The 21,531-nt window shown below is 39.9% G+C and overlaps 1 protein-coding gene across 2 annotated transcripts in view; it reads right to left on the reverse strand.

The window, feature by feature from the left end:
• The window catches only part of LOC107707985 (AT-rich interactive domain-containing protein 2-like), a 31,510-nt gene that overhangs the window by 3,865 nt on the left and 6,114 nt on the right, over positions 1 to 21,531 (reverse strand). The window contains exons 4-20 of one of the 2 annotated variants that reach the window (XM_016512116.1): positions 17,209 to 17,342; positions 15,641 to 15,859; positions 15,490 to 15,557; positions 15,340 to 15,409; positions 14,944 to 15,194; positions 12,989 to 13,085; positions 11,068 to 11,277; positions 10,761 to 10,925; positions 8,535 to 8,610; positions 8,317 to 8,451; positions 7,167 to 7,363; positions 3,604 to 5,816; positions 948 to 1,087; positions 724 to 862; positions 548 to 630; positions 338 to 467; positions 157 to 248 (exon numbers count right to left, since the gene is read on the reverse strand). In XM_016512116.1, coding sequence (XP_016367602.1) covers positions 157 to 248; positions 338 to 467; positions 548 to 630; positions 724 to 862; positions 948 to 1,087; positions 3,604 to 5,816; positions 7,167 to 7,363; positions 8,317 to 8,451; positions 8,535 to 8,610; positions 10,761 to 10,925; positions 11,068 to 11,277; positions 12,989 to 13,085; positions 14,944 to 15,194; positions 15,340 to 15,409; positions 15,490 to 15,557; positions 15,641 to 15,859; positions 17,209 to 17,342 — 4,419 coding nt within the window. Of the gene's footprint in view, positions 1 to 156; positions 249 to 337; positions 468 to 547; positions 631 to 723; positions 863 to 947; positions 1,091 to 3,603; positions 5,817 to 7,166; positions 7,364 to 8,316; positions 8,452 to 8,534; positions 8,611 to 10,760; positions 10,926 to 11,067; positions 11,278 to 12,988; positions 13,086 to 14,943; positions 15,195 to 15,339; positions 15,410 to 15,489; positions 15,558 to 15,640; positions 15,860 to 17,208; positions 17,343 to 21,531 lie in introns of both variants that reach the window. The other variant, XM_016512115.1, reaches the window with a different exon arrangement.

Below are 21,531 nucleotides of genomic sequence, written 5' to 3' on the forward strand. Positions count from 1 at the left end.
CGATTAATCGATGGGATAGAACTAATTAAAACACATGCATATATATATATAAATATATATATATATATATATAACCTTTTGGCATAAATGATTATGAATTTATGCTACAAATTAGAAATCTCAAACACAACAACCATACTGAAAAGGTTTACTTACTTCCGTCCACAATCTGAGTACTTGGCGATGCTCTTTAACGTTAAGGCAGCAGATAGTCTAATGTGTTTGGTCATTGGTCCCTCTTTATCGTCCTGAGCAGGACCAAAAAAAAAAAATTTCAAGCTTGACACATCTATAAGCAGCAGAACTATCATTGTTTACATGAGGTAATAATACTGACTGTGAAGTCCCTGAACACCAGGTTTCGCGAGCCCCTGCGTAAAGCCATCAGAGCTGCACTGGGGTGGTTGACGAGTGCTTTCTGTGGTCTGGAAGGAGGCGGAGGACTGCTGACCGCCGCTGGAGGAGACCTGCACATCAACACAGTCACAATCTCCATCACAATCATCTACTACCTTAAACCAGCATGAGCTAAAGAAGCCATACACACTTGGAAGTGTTGGGGTTGCTGCCTTGCGTTTGCTCCTCCAGTTTGAGTGCGGCTAAGAGCGCTTCCCTCGAGCAGTGCTTATCCTGCAAAACACACACTCTGATTAGTCAAACACACACAGGGATAAGATGTCATTATGACCACATCAATAGAAAGAGAGAAAGATGGGATCTTGCCTGCAGGTGCGTGATGAAGGATAGTCTCTGGCGAGGAAAAGGTTCACAGCCCTCCCATCGGCACTGCCCTGGGTACGCGTCTTTACTGCCATGATAGGTAGCTGCATGGTAAAACACCTGTGATGGTGTGTCAAACCACCTGAAACAACACGTTCCAAGTTAGCATGAACCAGCCTTCTCAAGACAGGCATCTACAAAGCAAAGCACATCACATGCGTCCTCACCGTTTGCATGCCTGCCACAGACATCTGAAGTTCTGTCCAGGTTTACGTGCTTGATCTGGAGAGAGGGCGGGTGCTGGAGAACTCTGATTGGTTCCCTGTGCAGACGGATCCACTGGAGGCGGAGTCTGCACTGACACAGGCTGCTGCACACATGAATAATCAGTGAGTTTTGTAGAAGGCTTAAAATTAAGTTTATAAAATTACAAGCATGTTGTGAATTTACAAATTCTTGCGGTTTTATTATTTTTTTTACAGTAAATGCAAGAAATAAAAATATAAATATAAATATGGAAATAAAATATAGCTGAATTTTGTAGATTTTGTAGATGCATCAAATTTTTTTCTTGCACTTAAACTCAAAATAAATTGTATGAATATCGCTTACTATTCAAACTGGGCACTTCATTTGGGTCTAGAATTATATTTGTTTTCTTTGATTATTTTATGATTATTTCTCTCATTTTGATTTCTCAATTGCAGGTGTGGCCTTTGTCATTATTAACAGCTCTTAAATGAGTTGTTTTTACTAGGGCTGTCAGTTTAACACATTAACTTAATTAGATATGAAAAAATAATGCCATTAAAATATTTTAACGCAGGTAATGCACTGGCCCCGCCCCCAGACCTGTACATCATCTTAAATTTCATACTGTTAACTGTCCATAAATGCAGTTATACCCTAAAGTTCAAGATATTGGGGCGAAAAAGTGCCCCTTGCTGATACTTCTGCATATTTTCTAAGCCTGAGGAAAACTAACTAATATTTTTACTTGATACTTTCTCATTTAACACTATAATGGCTTTAAATGATCTTTTGTGGGTAATTCCACAGCCAAATTTAATTTGCGATTAATTAGATTAATTAATAAACACATCATGTAATTAATTAGATTAAAAATTTTAATCGACTGACAGCCCTGGTTTTTACATTTGCTGATACTTTTCTGCATATTTTCTAAGCCTGAGGAAAACTGACTAATCAAAATGTTGCAAATTATTTCATTATTATGCAAGTTTATTAAGAGCTAGTCTCAGCCTCAGACGTCACGCCCACGGACCGTTGGCTGAACGTCTGATGCATATGGCACACAAAAGTGGAAACACTTCAGGAGTTTCGAAGTCGTCATCGGATTGGCTGAATTATACAGGATTTCCGGGAGATGTGTGTGTCGCGTTCTTTAACGTCTGGCTATGCAAGACTAATTAAGAGCAAGAATGTTTTTCAGCCCAAAAACAACAGAAAAACTAAGATTTACTATAAAAGAATTGTTGCATGCTAGGTAATTTCACATGCAAGTTCTCATTTCTGTAATGTGAAAAAAAAATCTCACTGGCATTACAGGAATTTTTGAGCTTCATTGGAATATCCTGGCTGAATAATTGATGTCAGTTCACAGTTCATATCAAATAAATCAACATCTAACAAGCACATAAAAAAATCAACAACTAACTAAACTTGTTTCTGATTAAGACACTACAGTTGGAACAGGGTAAACATTTACAGATATCATATTTCACCAATTGATTAATCACAGTGCACACAGCAAGACAACTGTTTCGTGCAACAAGTTTTCTGAACCGTTAAATATGCAAAGGATGAATAATTTAATTAAAAAAGCACTAATTTGCACAATTTCCTAGCAATGAAATCTATACATGGGATAAAATACTTATTTCAATCAGTTGACATTGTAGAGTTAAAGGTTTCCACAGAGAGGATTTTGGATTGCTCTCACTCAGTTAATCTATATTAACGTAATTTACATTAATCTAATAAACTATCAACAGCCAGAAATTTTTTTTTTTTACATAAACCAAGCAAATGTTTGAATGAACAAACCCCACCTTAAAAAACATTTGAATATATTCAGTAATAAAACTTTAAAGTTTGGTGTAAGTGCTGAAAAAACTCACAGCCTTTAAAGATATACATTGTAACTGTAATCAACAGATGTAAATAGATACTGTGTAATAAAATAAACAATTAAATGTGCATTTTGGATACTTTCTTTCCACTAGTCTGAAAGAAGACAAGTTATGGAAGCAAAGTAGCCTAAAATGTCATTGACCAGTGCATGAAAAAACAATGGTTTTATATACTGTGCTTTGCCTTAAAAAAACAAACAAAAAAAAAAAACGCATTATTATAAAAAACAAGCATTAGGTTGTAAAGCAGTAGTCTCAAAATAAATTCTGTAAGGGCCACAGCTCTGCAGAGTTTATCTCCAACCAGCTCCAAATCACACCTCCTTGGAAGTTTCTAGTAATCCTGAAGACCTTGATTAGCTGGATCAGGTGTTTGATTAGGGTTGGAGCTAAACTGTGCAGAGCTGTTGGTTTTATATACTGTGCTTTGCCTTAAAAAAAAAACAAAACAAAAAAAACGCATTATTATAAAAAACAAGCATTAGGTTGTAAAGCAGTAGTCTCAAAATAAATTCTTGAAGGGCCACAGCTCTGCAGAGTTTATCTCCAACCAGCTCCAAATCACACCTCCTTGGAAGTTTCTAGTAATCCTGAAGACCTTGATTAGCTGGATCAGGTGTTTGATTAGGGTTGGAGCTAAACTGTGCAGAGCTGTGGCCCTCCAGGAATTGAGTTTGAGACCAATGTTGTAAAGGCACAATTCTGCAACCATGAGTCAAAAACGCATTACCTGAGCATTGGTTTCAGGAAGCGGCGAGGGCACACTTGGTCTCTGCTGCGCTGCATTCTCTATTGCTACTTTTGCTACTGTGCTTGGGTCTGCGCCCGCCGGCACGGCCACCATGGTGGCGCAGTTACCAGCATTGTTGGGGTCGCTGATGGTCACTATCCGTACGCCCATTTTGGTGGGGATTCCGGAGGTACCTCTGTCCCCGTCCTCCAGCGGTCTCTTCAGCGGCCGGCTCTCCGAGGTGCCGTTAGCGGGAGGCAGAGGCGGAGGCTCGGAAACGGGCGGAGGTGGGGAGTGGTTATGAGGTGGGTGCTGTTGCCTCAGGCCCAGTGTCTCTGAGTTGGGGCCGTTGGAGATCTCAGCGCCGTGGCTGGGCCCGTTGGCCAGGCGTTCAACCTGCTCTGCTTTGGCAGTGTCCTGCTGAGGAGCAGCAAGAGAGTCCGTGAGGCCCAAAGCCCCGTGCGCTTTCTGAGGCGACAACACCTCGCCGTTCCCCATGTGTTTGGAAGCCTTGTGATTTGGAATGTTTTTGCTCGGATGTGTGGCATCCGATCGGTCAAAGTCGCACACCCCATTCACCATTAGCTTTTTAGGGTCAGAGGGCGTCTGCTTCCCAGGGCCGCCTTGCGCCGCAGGGCCATTTAGCGCCTCTGCTTGGCTGTTCCCTGAGTGGTATGGAGGTAGACTCGAGTCAAACTTCCTCCCGTTGAGCAGCTTTGCCGCAGGCCCATCCACCTCTGCGGATTCGCCATTGCTGGCTTTGGCCGAACCGTCAGAGACGGAGTTGTTCTCCATGACCTCGATCTTGCGCTCGTGGATGTGCAGCCCCGTGGTGTCCTTGGCCTCCTCCTCCTTTTGGCAGATGATTTTGTCACCTCGGAAAGGCGGAATGGGCGTGGCTCCTGCAATTGGCAGAGGCGGAGTCAACTGCAGGCCGATTGTGGGCGGGGTTTGCGCTCCCTGGCCGGGGAAGCCAGAGTTTGGAACTACTGTGAAGGTAACTTGGTTGCTGGGCGTAGCCTGCAGAAGGGTGCCAGGGGTGGAGGTGGAGATGATCTGCCCTGGGAGGATGGAGATGGGAACGGCACCGGTCGCCTGCAAAGGGCTCTGCATAAGTTGCACGTTCAACTGCGGTTGAGACGTCACCGGACCGCTGTTGGTCATTTGGTATACGACTTGCGGGCTTGGTGCCCTGGTGCTCGCAGGAGCGGGAACTTGCGGAGCGGGGAGTATGAGTTTTCCGCCTGGGGTGGAAGGACTGCGTTTCGGAAGCAGTAACTGTTTGATCAGACTGGATTCTGTAGAGGTAGGTTGGGCTGGGGGTGGAGGAGGGGGCGGAGTCTGCTGAAACTGCCGCTTGACGGACAGCATGTGGCTGACTGTGTTGAGCGGGGCTTGCTGCACAGGGGCGGGGTTAGGGATCGGTGCATTTGGGGAAGCGGGAGACTGTGTGGGCTGCGGTTGGATGGTTTGAGGACTGGGGTTGGTCAGTACGATTTGATGGATGGCTGGGGCGAACGCGGTGTTGGGTTGTTGATTCTGACTGACGATGACTAAGCTTTGCTGTTGCGGTTGTTGAGGTTGAGGCTGTGGCGACTGCGGTGAAGGTTTGGGGGCGATATTTTGAAACATGACGCGGTTGCTAGTCACGCCTGAGACAGTCACGACCTGCCCTCCTGCCATCAGCGAAGTGCAAGGTGCACTGACATACTGAGGCGGCGCGAGCACCACAGCCTCTTGGGAAGGGGCACCTTGCTGTCCCTGAGGGGCTTGCAGGCGCTGTTGGGCCACCGAAGGACAAACACCTTGCACTCGACCTGTAAAAACGTGCCCCTGGGGCGACGGCCCCTGCTGGATCAGTGTAACGGGAGCGTGATGGAGCAAGGGCTGCTGGGTAGGCGAGCCGCTGTGGTTGGGAACAGCAGGTGCAGCGGTGGCCGTGGGGATGGAGCTCTGGATCATGGCCGTTTTGAGAATGTCATTGGGTCGTATGGGAACTGGGGCGGTGGCGGGAGGGCATGGAGGAGGAAGTGCAGCTTGTCCTGGCGGGTTCATGGGGAGTCGTGGAACAGTCGGGGCTGGCGCAGGAGCATTGGGAGCGTTGGCGTGTGACGTACCGTGCATGGTGAAGGCCACCTGTGGTGCTGCCTGGCCGGCAGTAAGGCTTGGTGCTGGTGCCCGGACAAGCTGCCCTCCCACACCAGGAAGCAGCGCTGCATGGACAAACGAGAAAGAACAAATCAGCTATAAATGCGACTGGCTTATCGCATTAAACACTGCATGGGCTTTTGTTTTATTATTATACCTGGGTAAATTAAATCTAGTGTTCAAGTTCAGCAATGCACAATGGGGTTAACCAGGGTCTTATGATTTTCATGATGCAGAAAACATGGGAGGAATTGCAGATTCCAGTCATAAAAATGAAATTGGCTGTGTAACAGAATTTGGCAGAATCAAAATATGGCAAGATATGGACTAACGTCTTTTTTATTCTTTCCTTTTTTAATGCCATGTCAGCTTCTATGTTAAATTATGTTTCTCCTTTTACAATTGTCCTATTATTTATATGTTTATTGGTATTCTGCTATTGAAGAGATGCTACATGATTTTTCGTTGTTCCTATAACAATAACAATAAAGATCTATTCTTTTCTTTTCTATTCTATTATTTTATACAATATTTTTTTAAGGACCATCACATCACACAATCCCACTTTTTCATCCATGTTTCAAATTGTAAACCTGTAAAGATAGGAACAGTTCAAATTTCATTTGATTACATTTTAAAAGATTAATTAAATTGTTAGTTTTATGCATCCATTTGATTACCACAGTTTCATAGTAAATCTGTATTTCATCATAAAAAAGAATCCGGAAATTCTATTGTTTTTTTTTTTTCTGAAAAAATAAAATTTAATACTGTTGGTTTTATAAAAAATTGTTCTGAAATTTTTTTTTTTTTTTTAATTGTTAACATTTTATGAATTCAACTGATCAGACAAATTTTGATTATTAAAATTTAAATTTAGTTAAAATGGGATTCAGAAAAATTAAAACGGAAAACACAGAATTTGAGAAAAAATAAAATAGAATTGGGGGGGGGGGATTCATAGGGCCCTAGGTTAACATTCTTATTTATATATTTATGAGGGTAATAAACTTAAATTGTTGTCTGAAGTCTTCTGAAACTGTTTTAAGTCCTTAAGACACTGGGAAATATTTCTGTACAATGTGAATGAATATTTAATGAGGTTAGCACTGAAGCAGTTTATGATAGGTTGTCTGTTTCTAAACAACTCGCTATAACATTACAACTTCAACATTTTCACACTATATAGTTTTCGCACCACAATTCAGAGTTTGTGAAAATGCACTCTCATAAACCAGGGTGTTAAAAGCAGTGCTAGATTCACTTTATAATAAGTACAAAGAACTTAAACCAGTTAAAATGGGTTTTTAACCAGGGTTTAAAAAGCTTAAACCCAAGATCAAATGTAGTGTGAAACATCTTTCTGAATTGCTAGAATGAGAGTTCTTGGGCCAATAATAAAACAGTGTTTCTACCTGACTGGGGCTGAGGGGTTTCTGAGGGAGCTTCGTGTTTGGGAACTGGTGCAGGACTGGCCTGCTGCTGCTGCTGATAATAAAGCTGGACTGGAAGAGGAATCGGCCTCTTCCGCACACCAACCACATGGATTTGAGCCTGTCCACTCAGTCGTGTGTCCTCCACACGCTTCACCGTGTGATTAGGAAACAGCGTCCTGAGAAACACACAAGCACAGCGTTGATTTTGTGTTTGAGTGGTAGGGGTTGCACCGACTAGTCGACGCTTTAAGCTTGACGTCGACTAGTCGCTGGTCCTATAGAGGGCGCAACAGGATAAGAAATCTTTGAAGGACTTCCACATTTACGCACAGTTTCCAAACAGTTAAAATGACAAATAAATGCATGCTCTGAAAGCGCTCCATAAGACATGTGAGATTATATTACTGGATGCTCAAAATTGAACAGGAGAATGCATGTTTTAAACAGCTTATTGTACAGGTAAATTAATCGCCGTTCTAATCTAATGCGCTGCTGCACTGTAACGCACACACATAGGCTACAGACAGTAGCGCGTACAGTACATCACGCACAGATCGCGCGCACACAGAATCATTCAGCGCGGAAATGTATTGTCAACACTGTTCTGTGATTTCTCAATAAAATAGCTTAGAAACTGAAAAGTTCATGGATATATTTCTTAACTAAATCCCACAGCTTCACTACTAGTAGAGAGACGCTGCCAGGTAGAATTAATTCACAAACGCAATCGCTCTCACTAATGCATTCATATGAATGTAATCTTTACTGTGCTACTTTATCTGTATCTGATTTAGAACAAGAAGAAATCTGTGAGAAATATAATGTCCCAAAGACAAAAGAACTGATAAAAATGAGCTGTTATAGGAGCAATAGCCATGTGGGCAGCGCGGTCATATGCCATAGCTGTGCACAAGGTGTTTGTCACAGTTCCAGTCTTTTTTGTTCATTAATGACGTCATCAGCAACTAGTCGACTTCGACTCGACTTTCATCACATAAAAGTCGACTTTAAAAAAATCAGAAGTCGTTCAACCCCTATTGAGTGGTGAGTTTCAGCATTCAACATTTACCATTTGGGACGGCACAGATACAACTTCACAGCATCTGCCCAACAGTTCCATTGATCTCACCTCAGGCATTTGTAGAAGTTATTGGATGTTAACACGCCACCCCGCGCCATCTTGCTGCAGGTCGCCAGATATTCAGAGTACATCTCAGAGCGAGAGACCGAACCGTTTGAATGAACCTCAAAATGAGCATTTAGCCTAACAAGAGCAGAAAGCATTCATAAAACACTAGAAAACCTAACAGATTTGAGAAATGTAAGAAAGAAAGATGTAAATCTTACCACTGAGTTGTGAATTTCTCTCCATCTACTTCCACAATCCCAGGCGGAGGGGTAGACTGCAGAGGCGCCCTGTTTACTACAAAGAAATAAACCCAAAAACACTGTAAATACAAATTACATAAACTCCTTTCTCATTAATTTTCCATTTCAACGCACATTTTTTTGAGGGATATTTTTAAACCCTAACTTGAGACTTAAAGCAGTAGTAGCCTGTTTAAGAAAAATTATCTTCTATTTTGTGATATTATTACTCAATATCATAAACACTGATGAGGGAATCTATTTTTGCGTTTTATCATAAAACTGCAAAAAAAATAAAAAATTCTATGACTTTTTGGAGGTAAAAGTAAAACCTGTAAGTTTGGGGGTCAGTAAGTTTTTTTTCTTTTAAATAAAAAACCTTTTTCAAGAGTATCAACAGAATAAAAACAGTTTTAAAAGAGGAGTAGAAATATTACAATCCAATAAAATATGTTTGACAGACAATGAGCTCTTGATGTAAATGTGCATTTTGGTTTCCACTTCATTTTACAGTGCCTGTTGCAGTGTAACTATATATTTAACCCTTGTGCGTCAATTAAAAAAAAAGTTACACATAGGTCCATAGTGGACAAAAATGGTCATGTCAAAAAACTGTCAAAAATTTGAAGCTTCGGAGCACAGAGTTAAGTTTGGTCTCATTTTAAAGAAGACCCATGGCAGATTATTGTTGAAGTAAAAAAAACTTTAAAAAGTGAAACCAAAAAAAAGTTAGAGGTTTAAGTTTATGAAAATTATTTATGAACAATATTTTATATAAAATATATATTTTATGAAACATGTTGAACTCTATACCTGCTAGAAAATCAAAGCCATAAATCTAAACAAGTTGTGTTCCAAATTTGAGGTTGATATAAAAAAAAAAAAGCTTTCAGTAAGATTTTGTTTGGGCGCAGTTTTTCTCTCACAAATTTTACAAGAACACACACACAATTTTTTTTTACAACACACATACAAACCACACTCTGACATCCATACCAACACACCCACACAATTATAGTTGCATTATTTATCTAATTGGCTCTATAATATGCAGAAGCAGAAAACAGGAATTAAGCGAGTATTTGCTTTATAGGCCAAACTTGAAAAAATGGCACCATCTGGTAAAAAATAGTAAAAAAATTTAATTTTAAAGCCTTGCCAACACAATGAAAGCCTATTAACCAAAATTGCATCATTTTACAGTTAAATGGCACTGCGATTTAAAATAGCAGTTTTAATGGGTTTCAATGGGGACATTTTTGGCCTTAAGGTCCTGAGAGGAACAATTTTTTGTACCTAGTGCAAAACAGATTTATTAAAGGAAATGGAAGTGAAATAGTAAAATTCCAATAAAAATACACACCTGTGCCAAAATTTATGCAGTTGGCAATAACACAGGCAAAATGATAAAAAAAAAATAAAAAAAAAACTGAAAAGGACAAAAATGTACAAGTACTCAATGTTAATTAACTACATGTAGTTACTATAAGTAGAGATGCACCGATCGATCGGCCAGGGATCGGAATCGGACGATTTTCCTCATGATCGGCCCGGATCGGTGATCGGCCGGGCAGTCTCACTTCTTTCCGATTTCGAGCCGATCCGTTTTGTTACCAGCGGCACAGGCAATAACATCAGCCGCGCATTCTCGCTCTCTTCTTTCCGACGATACCTTCTCTCTCACACACATGTCTCATTCGCTCCGGTTAAATAGTGCTTGTATTGCGAATTATTTTAGTTATTCCAGCAGGTTTCGCGCTTATACCAAACGCACGCGCGCGCACCACCACTGATCTATATTAGTGGAGCGCACAAGCCGCGCTCAGTCTCAAACAGCTTGTGAGCCACAAATACCAAAATGAGTGGCTAACTGTGCTAAAACGTTCAAATACATAAAAAATTACCAAGAAAATTGCAATCGGTGCATCTCTAACTATAAGGTCAGGATGAGGGGTTGGTTTACGGTTAGTTGCATGTAATAATGCATAGTATATTATTACTATAGTAAGTACATGTAATGTATAACAAGGACACCGTAAAATAAAGCGTTACTGCATTTTGCATCTGTCCTATCCTGCATTGTGTGTAAATCACTTACTCTCGACGGTTATTAAAAGAGAAAGTACTTCTTGTGATATCTAAATATGTAATTTTGTACATCTCTAGTACACACAAAATCCGACAGCGGATGCGTAGGACACTTACCAGTGCCAGGAGTGCCTTGTGTAGGTGGGGGAACGTGCTCGACAAGCTGCGGCCGAACCTCTGAGACCTGACTGCTCGAGGCCTGATGCTCGATGAGTTTTACTGCCGTCAGGGCATCCGGTCCAAACGTGTGCAGGTCCACTGACACCAACCGCACTAGAAGATCTGACATACACACATGCAAACCATGTCAGTTCATTGCTCCTGATGGTTAGTGGTGGAACAAAATTCAGCAAACGGGCTGAAACATCACAATAAATTTATGGTTTTGGAGAGAAATCGTTGACCGAAACGTGTGAACGTGTACCTATGCTTCTCTCCACGGAGGAGATTTTAGAGCACGTGATCTCCCCGAGCTCAGCCAGCTGGTACAGGACCTCCAGCGCGGAGATGACCAGCATGATGTCCGGCAGCGTCAGGAGGGCGATGACTTCTCGGTACGACTCCTGATCCACATACTCGCAGATCAGAACGCCATTATCCTCCACTTTGCTCAGGTTCCCGAGAATTTCCATGGCTGTAGGATGCAATGGAAATAATTAGCAACTCTCAAAGGAAAGGACAAGGTTTAACCAAGCGGCAACCTTCCGGTCTCTCTCATGAAACCAACACGGAAGTGACTAAATCTGCAATTAATCGACTGGCCGCTAGAGACTGGCTCCAAAAGGGAGTCAATCCCATAAGACTCCCCATGTTAAAATGCCCAACTTTACAGCAGAAAAAAATATGTTTACAGCCTGGTACAAAAAGTGGTTTTGGTCTATATAGCTAATTTTGCCCTTCATGACAACTGTGAGGGGGGTTAATTTTTTTTATAACTAATCCGTTTAAATTATATTAAGCCTTAAAGTTCTGCATAATTAAGGGCGTGGCCACTTGAGTGACAGGTGGATTGCCACTGCTGTCTCCAACGTGAGCTAGATGGGCGTGGCTTCAGCAACCAGCTCCCGCCACTTTGGCCATTTTCGATTATCTGGGAGTGACGCACGGTGCCGTGCTGCCAAGATGGCGACGGCCGGCTCCGCCAACTTTAGGCTTCAAAAACGCTCTTCAGAAACTTACAGGTGACGTCACGGACACTACGTCCATGTTTTTATACAGTCTATGGGTTTAACGCAGGGCTCTAGACTGCGACCAAAATGATCGCATCTGTGACCATTTTTTGAGAATGTGCGAGTTAAAATTTGACGTGTTCACATTTGTGCGAGTGCATGTTTTGCGCTGCTCCAAAGCGTCTGCTCCATACAGCACGCGTTGCACAGCAGCGACACATTGTAGCAGGAGTCAGATTTCACTGATCACGTGAAGAGAGGCGCTGTCAGTGTGAGCGGTTCAGGTGTAGAGCCTGGTTTATACTTAGGGTCAGGGTTAGGGTAAGTCGTCACTTCAGTACGAGCACGAAGGTGCACGGGGCAAAAATGACGCGAATATTGAGGAAACGATGGCGGATGGAGGATTTGGTTTTCAAGCTAAAGTAAAGTAAAAGACCACTTCTTAAACCAAAGAAGGTGAACATGTTGGTATTCTAATGGAAAAAAACATGCAAGTCCTGTCACCGACAGCCAGTTTAGTTTTACTTTATGTTTTCATTTTGAAAAGCTTGTTATCTTTGCTATTTACCTCATGTTACACTATGGAGGCTTTTTAAAAAATTTTTTAATTTATTTGATTCGGCAGTGTTTGCTAAACGTTCTGTAATTTATTAGTCTGTATATAATACAGCATGTGGTGTATGCCATGCCTTATCTTATTCATTTTTGTTCAGTTTTGGCAAGTTTGTCATTGTAGCCTACTGTTTTATTGTTGTGTTTTTTAAGAATAACAATGAATCCATCTTTTGCTTTAGTCTTAAAAGTGAAAGGTGTATAGATATAAGCAAAACAGACAATTATCTTTTCTTGTAAAACGTGACAACAAGATCACAAATTCGAAAGCATCCGAAGCCCGGCTTATAACAGCAAAAGAGGAACAAAATTCAAATCACAAATAATACTTTTGATGAAAAAGAACGGGTTGAATGTTAACCACTTTCGTTACCATATAACTATGAAGTATGATAAAAGTTCAGCAGCATGAATTAATTAATCCCATGTTGTAGCAAAAAAAAAAAAAAAATTGCGACCAAATTATGTGCTTGTGTGACCAACTGAGAAAGTTAGCCACAAAAGAGCGACCATTGGGAAGCCCTGGTTTAACGGCATGAACAGTTCACCCTAAAAGATGCTTACCCCTCATTTTGAGAAAACGATCCTGTGACAACAAACACTTTGTGATGGTGTGAAACATCAGATGTGTTGTTCGGAAATCAACTGGATCCAACTGAAGCTGAAAAAGGACAAAGAGACATTTAACAAAAGATACAAATGGCCAACAGATCCAAACATGAAGCATAGGCTTCATAGAGTGATGCAGGGATAACAATATTTATAACCTAGAAACAAGAATTTTAGCACTTCTGGTTTCATCGATTTGAAGTCAATGGGTTATTTTTGAATGGATTTTTGGTTAAATGCTTGAATTAAGGTTTGTGGTGAACCAAAGCTCAAAATTTTGACATATCAGTAATACCTCTGTGATTTTTAAAAAAAGATTTTACATTTCTTAAAACAGCTAACAAGCATCTAAATGAGACTACAGAGGCCATCTGAGAAATTAAACGTCATCATGCCGAACAGTCAAATTCATCTACTTGCTTTTCCACTTTATAATTGCGCTCTGGCAAACTATTCTCAATCAAACTTTGAAAATTAAGAAGAAAGAGTTTAAGGTTGTGATACTGAAGTCATGTGATGATGGTGTAGCTCGTTTATAGTGTATACGTGTAGCTTTTTACTTCTGCCGATTTGTATTTGTAGGCATCAAGTTGTGTTTCATTTAATATTATCATGATGAACAAAAACACGTAAGTTGGTTAGTCAGTGTTTTAACGTCATGTCAGCTTCTTTGGCTATTTTCATGGCAAGTAATAAGTTGAAATAACGTAAAAGAGCTACTTAAAAACCTATGTTTGCTTAAAGGAGTAGTTCACTTCCAGAACAAAAATTTACAGATAATGGACTCACCCCCCTTGTCATCCAAGATGTTCATGTCTTTCTTTCTTCAGTCGTAAAGAAATTATGTTTTTTGAGGAAAACATTTCAGGAATTATCTCCATATAATGGACTTCTATGGTGCCCACGAGTTTGAACTTCCAAAATGCAGTTTAAATGCAGCTTCAAACGGCTCTAAACGTCCCAGCTGAGGAAAAAGGGTCTTATCTAGCGAAATGATTCATTTTCTAAAAAAAAAATTCAAATGTATATACTTTTTAACCTCAAACGCTCGTCTTGTCTAGCTCTGCGATGCGCATGCGTACTCTGTGCAGTCCCGTTCAAAACAGTTAGGGTATGTCGAAAAAAACTCCCATCTCATTTTCTCCTCCAACTTCAAAATCGTCCTACATCGCTGCAGAAGTAAAGACCCAGTGTTTACAAAGTGAACATTCAAAGAAGGTCAAATGCCCTTTACAAAAAAGTTAAAACAGCGTAAAGGTAAATGAGATGGGAGTTTTTCGACATACCCTAACTGTCATGAACCGGAATGCACAGAGTTCACACAGACTTAGACAAGACGAGCGTTTGAGGTTAAAAAGTATATAAATTGGAAATGTGTTTTTTTTTTTTTAAACGATCGTTTCGCTAGATAAGACCCTTCTTCCTCGGCTGGGATCGTTTAGAGCCGTTTGAAGCTGCATTTAAACTGCATTTTGGAAGTTCAAACTCGCGAGCACCATAGAAGTTTATTATATGGAGAAAATTCCTGAAATGTTTTCCTCAAAAACATATTTTCTTTACGACTGAAGAAAGAAAGACATGAACATCTGGGATGACAAGGGGGTGAGTACATTATCTGTAATTTTTTGTTCTGGAAGTGAACTACTCCTTTAAGAGACTCTAAAATGGATTCAGGTTTGACGGTGTAAAATTTGATTTGAAGGAGTTTCCTAAGAGATCTTTAACCACAAAATGTCTAAGACTCATGAACATTTGTTGTTCAGAGAGCTTATTTTCTGCAATAATCCAAAAGCCACTGGAAAAATCCTGTTGGGTTTTTTTTGTAGAGGAAACTTACAAAGGTGATGTAAACTTACAAAAATATGTCATAATTGCAGCAATCTATACAGATGTAGATTGTGGACTCTAACCTCTCCGGCAACGTTGCCGAGCGTGTCGAGACCCAGCTGCCGCAGCTGGACAAAGGTGCAGTGCGCACACAGTAAGAGGAAGCGCAGACATGTGCGATTAGCTGCCAGGAGTTTGATGTTGGCCTCCTCGAAGGACAAGTTCCTCAGAATCATTGCCACCTGCAACACCCGCTGGCCCTCGACATCTCCGATGCCTACGGCACGCGCCGAGTGGAAGAGAGGAGTGCAGACGTCCCTAGTCTCCAATCCGTCTGAAAAAAATGACACAATGCACGCTTAGTGTGAAGTAATGCTCGGTTAAAACATATCGACTAATCAAAGCGAAACAACACTTCATTGAACGTCTTCACCACATCAAAAGAAACGAGAATAGTCGGGACGCAAACAACCACATACTTTGGGGTGTGCAGCTCTTGTCTGAGATGAGATCTTTGACTTCATTGTCTTCAATGACATCTTTCCAAAACTAAAACAAAAATAAAAATAAGAGTTAAGAGCACAAAAATGGATACCATGCAAAAAATGCAAGTTGACATCTTTTCTTACCCTCACAAAGTCTCGTGACGTTTTCTCCTGCCAGTCTGTCCCAAACAGAGCAGAAAAGCTACCTAATGCTGAAAGACAAACATATGTAACGTTAGCATACCCATGCAGTCCTGAAGTGCAAATACTCTAGTAAACGCAGTATTAAACGCACAGTCATCGAAGACTCCCGCGTGTGCCAGCAGCAGCGTGACGAGTTTGGGCTCTTTTTCTAGCTGCATGGCGTGCTTGCTCTCATTGGACAGGAGCGTGCACACGTTAATGGCAAAGTCCACCTCGTTCGGGAGCCCAGACAGGAGAGACAGCACCAGTTTGTTGTAATCGGATGGAGGGACGAAATCCGTCGACAGCCCATAGCTTTGGCGGAGATAGTCTGCCAAACAAAGCATAAGCAAAAGATACGTTTTTTTAATATTTCTAGAGATTTCCTGAAGAAATTGTGAGCGGTAATTGGCCATGTGTCTTGGAGGTGGCTTGAGACTCATACAAAACTAGACTCAGCCAAGTGTGAATACATCTGGTTGTTCAAACCACATCTGTAAACTTCACTTCTCCCAAAAAGATCTACATCAGCATATGGAAGTTAGGGGTTTGGCCCTATTAAATATTGATTGCATTTTATTTTACAATCCTCTTCTGCTTGTACATTCTAACATATCTTACTTACTTACATACATACTTACTACAGTACTGAAGCAACTGGGTAATAAATAGGTATCAACCCTAAACTTACCACCTTAACAAATTCTTAACCCAGTGTAGTTACCTTATATTACTCGGTATTTTATTACATAAGTACATTGTAAATGCACATACTCTAAAATAGTGCAAACTTCATATAAAATTTTAACGATCAAAATACACATCTCATCAATTGAATTCATAAAATGTAAAACTTTAACAACAGCGCTCTATGAAAAGTTTTATTTTTTCAGAAATTGTGTCGTCGGTTGTAATTTTTCTGGATTCTGTGCTTTATGATTTAATACAACCGTATTAAGAAATTCAAAATTAATGCATAAAACTTTCATTTACCTTTTTTTTGCCATATCAGCAAAGACTATATTCATGGCAAACTCGAGAACATTAACATTTAAAACAACTCTTCAGATGAACTATACTCAATTTAATTTTTTTTAAATTAAAAAAAAATTCATTTTTTTTCTTTTTAGCAAATAAAGTGCTGCACATCAGAGGTTTATTGTTAAAATTAAAACATGGACGAAAAATTTTGTTATTGTGTGATCTCTTCAGGAAATAGTGCTTTATTAATTTCTTTTTTTAATTATTTTTTATTATTATTACTTTGAGAAGTACAATCTACTACACAAAAGTAATGCGTGTCAATTTTTTCAAATTAAACCAAACTTATTTTGGCAGGCTGTCATGAAGATCTTTGAGTTTGTGTGTATCTGCTGATAGTTTAATCAAATTGTGAAATGCTGGTGAAGTGACTCTCAGAGCAGCTCTGGAGGTGAAGTTCACGTGTTCATGTCCTCATACAGTCAGACTAAAACCTACCCCAACCCTTATGTAAAGGGAAATATCATCTGTCTCTCTGAAAGGAGTGCAGTGGCAGGAGTACTATTTCCTTCATGGCATTAAGAGTTTTCACAGGTGCCGCTCCAACGCATACTAACCTTTTGAGCCAGCTGTCTGTGTGTGTGTGTGTGTATGTGTGTCTGTGTGTGTCTCAGAGAAGCAGACGGGGCTCATCTGTACCTGATACAGTGTGTTGCTGGTAGTTGTATGACGTGGGTATTGCACCAATCGGAAGCAGATGTTTAGGATTCCCCGGCTGCTCCTCTTCATCTTCCTCTCCAAAGTGATGCACCTTTTCATACTTCTCTAGATAGCTGCAGAGAGACCAGAAAAAGACATCAGCACACAGAATGACAGACAGATGGATATACACTCATGATCCCAGGAGAAATTTAAGAGACACGAAGATTTAAACATCCAGACACATTTATTCACTGACCGGTGAGCACCTGTTTAAAAGATTGAGTGGTTATAATATTATTGTATACATTTTCATAGTATGTTTTAAATAGGCAGACATTGGTTTCTGCATTTAGATGACTGTTTGGAGGGATAATGTGTGAACGTCATTCATTTCCATGAGCAAAATAAACAAACAAACCTGCGTGCCTCAGGGACTGAGAAAATCCATTAGCATTTTAGTTGCTACGGTTTTTTAAATGATTTATGCCAATAAAACATATTTAGAGTAGAAGGGCTGACTGCCAATATAATAACCATACATAGCAAACAATTTAATGATAGTAAATGAGACGTACACAAACCTGCTTTAAGGAACAGTATTTTAGCCAGAAGCGATGGTTTAACTTTAAAAAAGCCTTAATGATGGATTTGGTTCTTACAAACATGTAGCTTTTGCTTCACAAGTCCATTAATTAATGGACTGGAGTGGTGTGGATTACTTGTGGATTATTGTGATGTTTTTATCAGCTGTTTGGACTCTCATTCTGACGGCACCCATTCACTGCAGAGGATTCATTGGTGAGCAAGTGATGTAACGCTAAATTTCTCTAAATCTGATGAAAAAAAACTCATCTATGTCTTGGATCATGGCCTGAGGGTGAGGACATTTTATGCCAGTTTTAATTTTAGGGTGAACTATTCCTTTAAGATGTTTTTATACATTATTTAAAGGGGTCATATGATGCTGCTAAAAAGAATATTATTTTGTGTATTTGGTGTAATGAAATGTGTTTATGCGGTTTAAGGTTTAAAAAACACATTATTTTCCACATACTGTACATTATTGTTTCTGCATCACATGACCCCTTTAATTTAGATTTGACAAGATTTCAGAAGTGACAGTAAGCAGAAATTATGTTAATCAGCCAAACAGACATTGACACAGATTAATCAGTCTGTCAAATGCAAAGAGAATACATGCATGCAAATGTCTGCACAGTTTGCAACCTAACATAAATCACACTTGATTAAATCCCCATTAAAAACACTTAAAACAAGGTAACTGCATACTTTACCATCTCACACAGCTCTGTAACCTCACATACTGAAAGACGGTCAGAAAGCACAAGCTGTTTATTCCAGAGAATCAGGGATCAACCGTATTGTGAGTCTAATAGTAATATTCACAGTCCTGCTCCGTGTGTGAGTATGACTCATGAGTGGTTCCCTCAACTGAATGAGCTTTCACTTACACACACACACACACACACACACCTCCCACGTGCTACAATACAAACACTATAAATAGCTATTTGCACACCATAAACACTAGAAAACAACACACTGTACTGGACACACACAGCGTGGACAGGCATTCTCTCACTGGACTGTGTAATTGTAGGATTTTAATTAGTGATGATAGTTGATATCACTGAACAAGATAACCAGCAGATAACCAAATCCACCTGAGAAATGCTCTCCCTTTTCAAAAGTCAGTTTCATTTATTAAATCTTTGTGAATTTGAAGTTGATATGTAAAAACTTGTTTGCTGCAATTAAAGTGATCGTTTACCCAAAAAATAAAACCATGTTATTTTCTCACCCTCATTTGCTTCCAAACCTGTATGACTTTTTCTTCTCCATGGAACACAAAAAGAAAATATTTTGACAAATGTTGGTAACAAAATGGTTTCAGTTCCTTTTAACTTTCACTGTATTTTTTGCCCATATAATGGAAGTCAATAGGAAATGAAACTGATTGGTTACCAACATTCTTCAAAATAACTTTTAACATTTAAGTCATACAAGTTTGGCATGACATGAAGGTTAGTAAATAACGACAATTTTCATTTTTGGGTGAACTATCCCTTTAAATTGTATATCAACATTTTATTCACCACCTGTAACTCTGTTTTTTGATTCATTCATTAATTTTTCAATAATCAAAAAGCAATGTAGATGCTGATGATTGTCTCAGGTTGGTCAGCGTGTGAGTTCAGACAAACCCAGAGCTGATTACAGGCTGATGTTTCTCGAGACACTAAATGAGGACCTTGTGAAAGCATCAGGTTTATTATGTACAATTTAAGTCAAGGGCACTTAAGTCGTGTTTCTGGAGATCTACCTTTCTGCAAAAAGTTTAGCTCCAACACTAATCAAATATACCTGAACCAGCTAATTAAGATCTTCAGCAGGACTCGATAAATACAAACAGATGTTGAAGGCAGATCTCCAACAACCAGTTCTTTCTTTTCTTTCATAAACCTAAAACGTAAAAAAAACACAGCAAACCGGGTATGCAAATACAGAAATGAAGCTGGCATGAGGAACTATGGCATCCAGTCAGTGTTCACGTGAACTGCTGGACAAACTACGTAATTACACCATTTACAAACATTTTATCTGCGTTTTATGTAGGGCTGCAACAACTAATCGATAAAATCGATTATTATCGATTATGAAAATCATCGACAAGATTCTCATTATCGATTAATCGGGTCTGCCCACAGTGCATGTCCAACGGAGTTTACATACTTGTCCAACTTCAGCCAGTCGCGTCAAATTAAAGCACTGAATTACTTATTTCTATGGACAAAATGCATCTAAAATAGTGGAGGAAACAGAATGAGATGCTGCAGGAGAGTTACGTGATCCAAGCTGCCCAAAACATGAGAATTCTTTATTTTAAGCTTTAAACTAATGCATTAGAGTAATGGCTTGCCCTGTCAGCAGTGGTGGAAAGAGTACTGAAAAAATATACTCAAGTAAAAGTACCACAATGCTCTGTAATATGGTTTGTTAGAGTTCGGCTAATGCATGTTTCTGTTGATGGATACAAATTCTGGCTTCCCAATACATTACAACAAGAGTGATGAGAGAAAAAAAAAAGCCAGTGGCTAATATTAGACATCATTTAGTTGCCCAGAGTGCGAGCGATTTACTTGCAATTAGGGCTGTGCAAAGTAGTAAATCTCCAGCACGTGCGTTCAGATGGAGCGGCATTTACTACACAGAGCCGTAGTTCACTGACAAGCTAAACAAAATCGCGTTCAAAATCAGCAATGAATCGCCTGCGATTTTGAACGTGATTTTGTGTAGCTTGTCAGTGAACTACGGCTCTGTGTAGTAAATGCCACTCCATCTGAACGCACGTGCTGGAGATTTACTACTAATCACAGGAGCGGCTTTACTGATGAGATGCGCATGAAAATCGCATTCGATTTTTTGCACAGCCCTACTTGCAATGTAGAGGGTTGGTTAGTTACTTGTAATTATGCATACTTTACTGTTATTAGATGTAACAAGGACACTAAAATAAAGCATTACCAATCATTTCTTTAAAGTCCCCCTGTAGTCAAATATTTTATCCCTTAAAACTTATCTTTGATCATAAAAATTACATATTTAAATGTTTTTTTCTTGTGAAAATAATTTTCTCATGCCTTAAAATAGCTTGAATGTAACTCAACACCCTTGCCTCATTTACTATACGTTGATCTATGAATATGCAAATTAGTCCCGCCTCCACTCAGTCACACCAGCCAGCGCCTCCTGATGAACTGAACTGTAGTAAACGCAAAACAATGGCATACACGAATAATGACTGATAAAACTATGCTTTTACTAGCGGACAACTACAGTGAATACTGTAACATTCATTAAATGTACTTACTTGACGATGTTGTGTCCTAAAATGCCTTGAAGACTCGAATGCAGCCGTTTGTGATTCTTAATTCACGCCCGCGAGCAATGCATGTGAAGTGCAGACACCGATGCGGGAGAGGTGGGTCTGACTCCGGGCTACTTTTACACTGTTGCCACGGTTTATAATGCAAGTTAGCGGTTCTAAATTCACGTTAAACCACGGCTTCATGGGTTTTTTGCTCTAATTTACTTTTGGTTTTGTGCTGGTATTGGTCTATTTTGCATGCTAGTGATAGGAATCGATCCCTTGACGTGATTGGTTATGGGTTTGTGACGTAGCAAACCGAGGGCTGTTTCAAACCGTATTTCTGGGTCAGCCTTTGGGAAACTACAGTTTTAAGGAGAAAATACTCAGCAATGGTGTTGATTAATAGATTGGCACATGGTTTGTCTAAA

This window comes from Sinocyclocheilus rhinocerous, unplaced genomic scaffold (assembly GCF_001515625.1).
Source record: "Sinocyclocheilus rhinocerous isolate Xijiao unplaced genomic scaffold, SAMN03320098_v1.1 scaffold475, whole genome shotgun sequence".
NCBI classification, from domain to species: Eukaryota; Metazoa; Chordata; class Actinopteri; order Cypriniformes; family Cyprinidae; genus Sinocyclocheilus; species Sinocyclocheilus rhinocerous.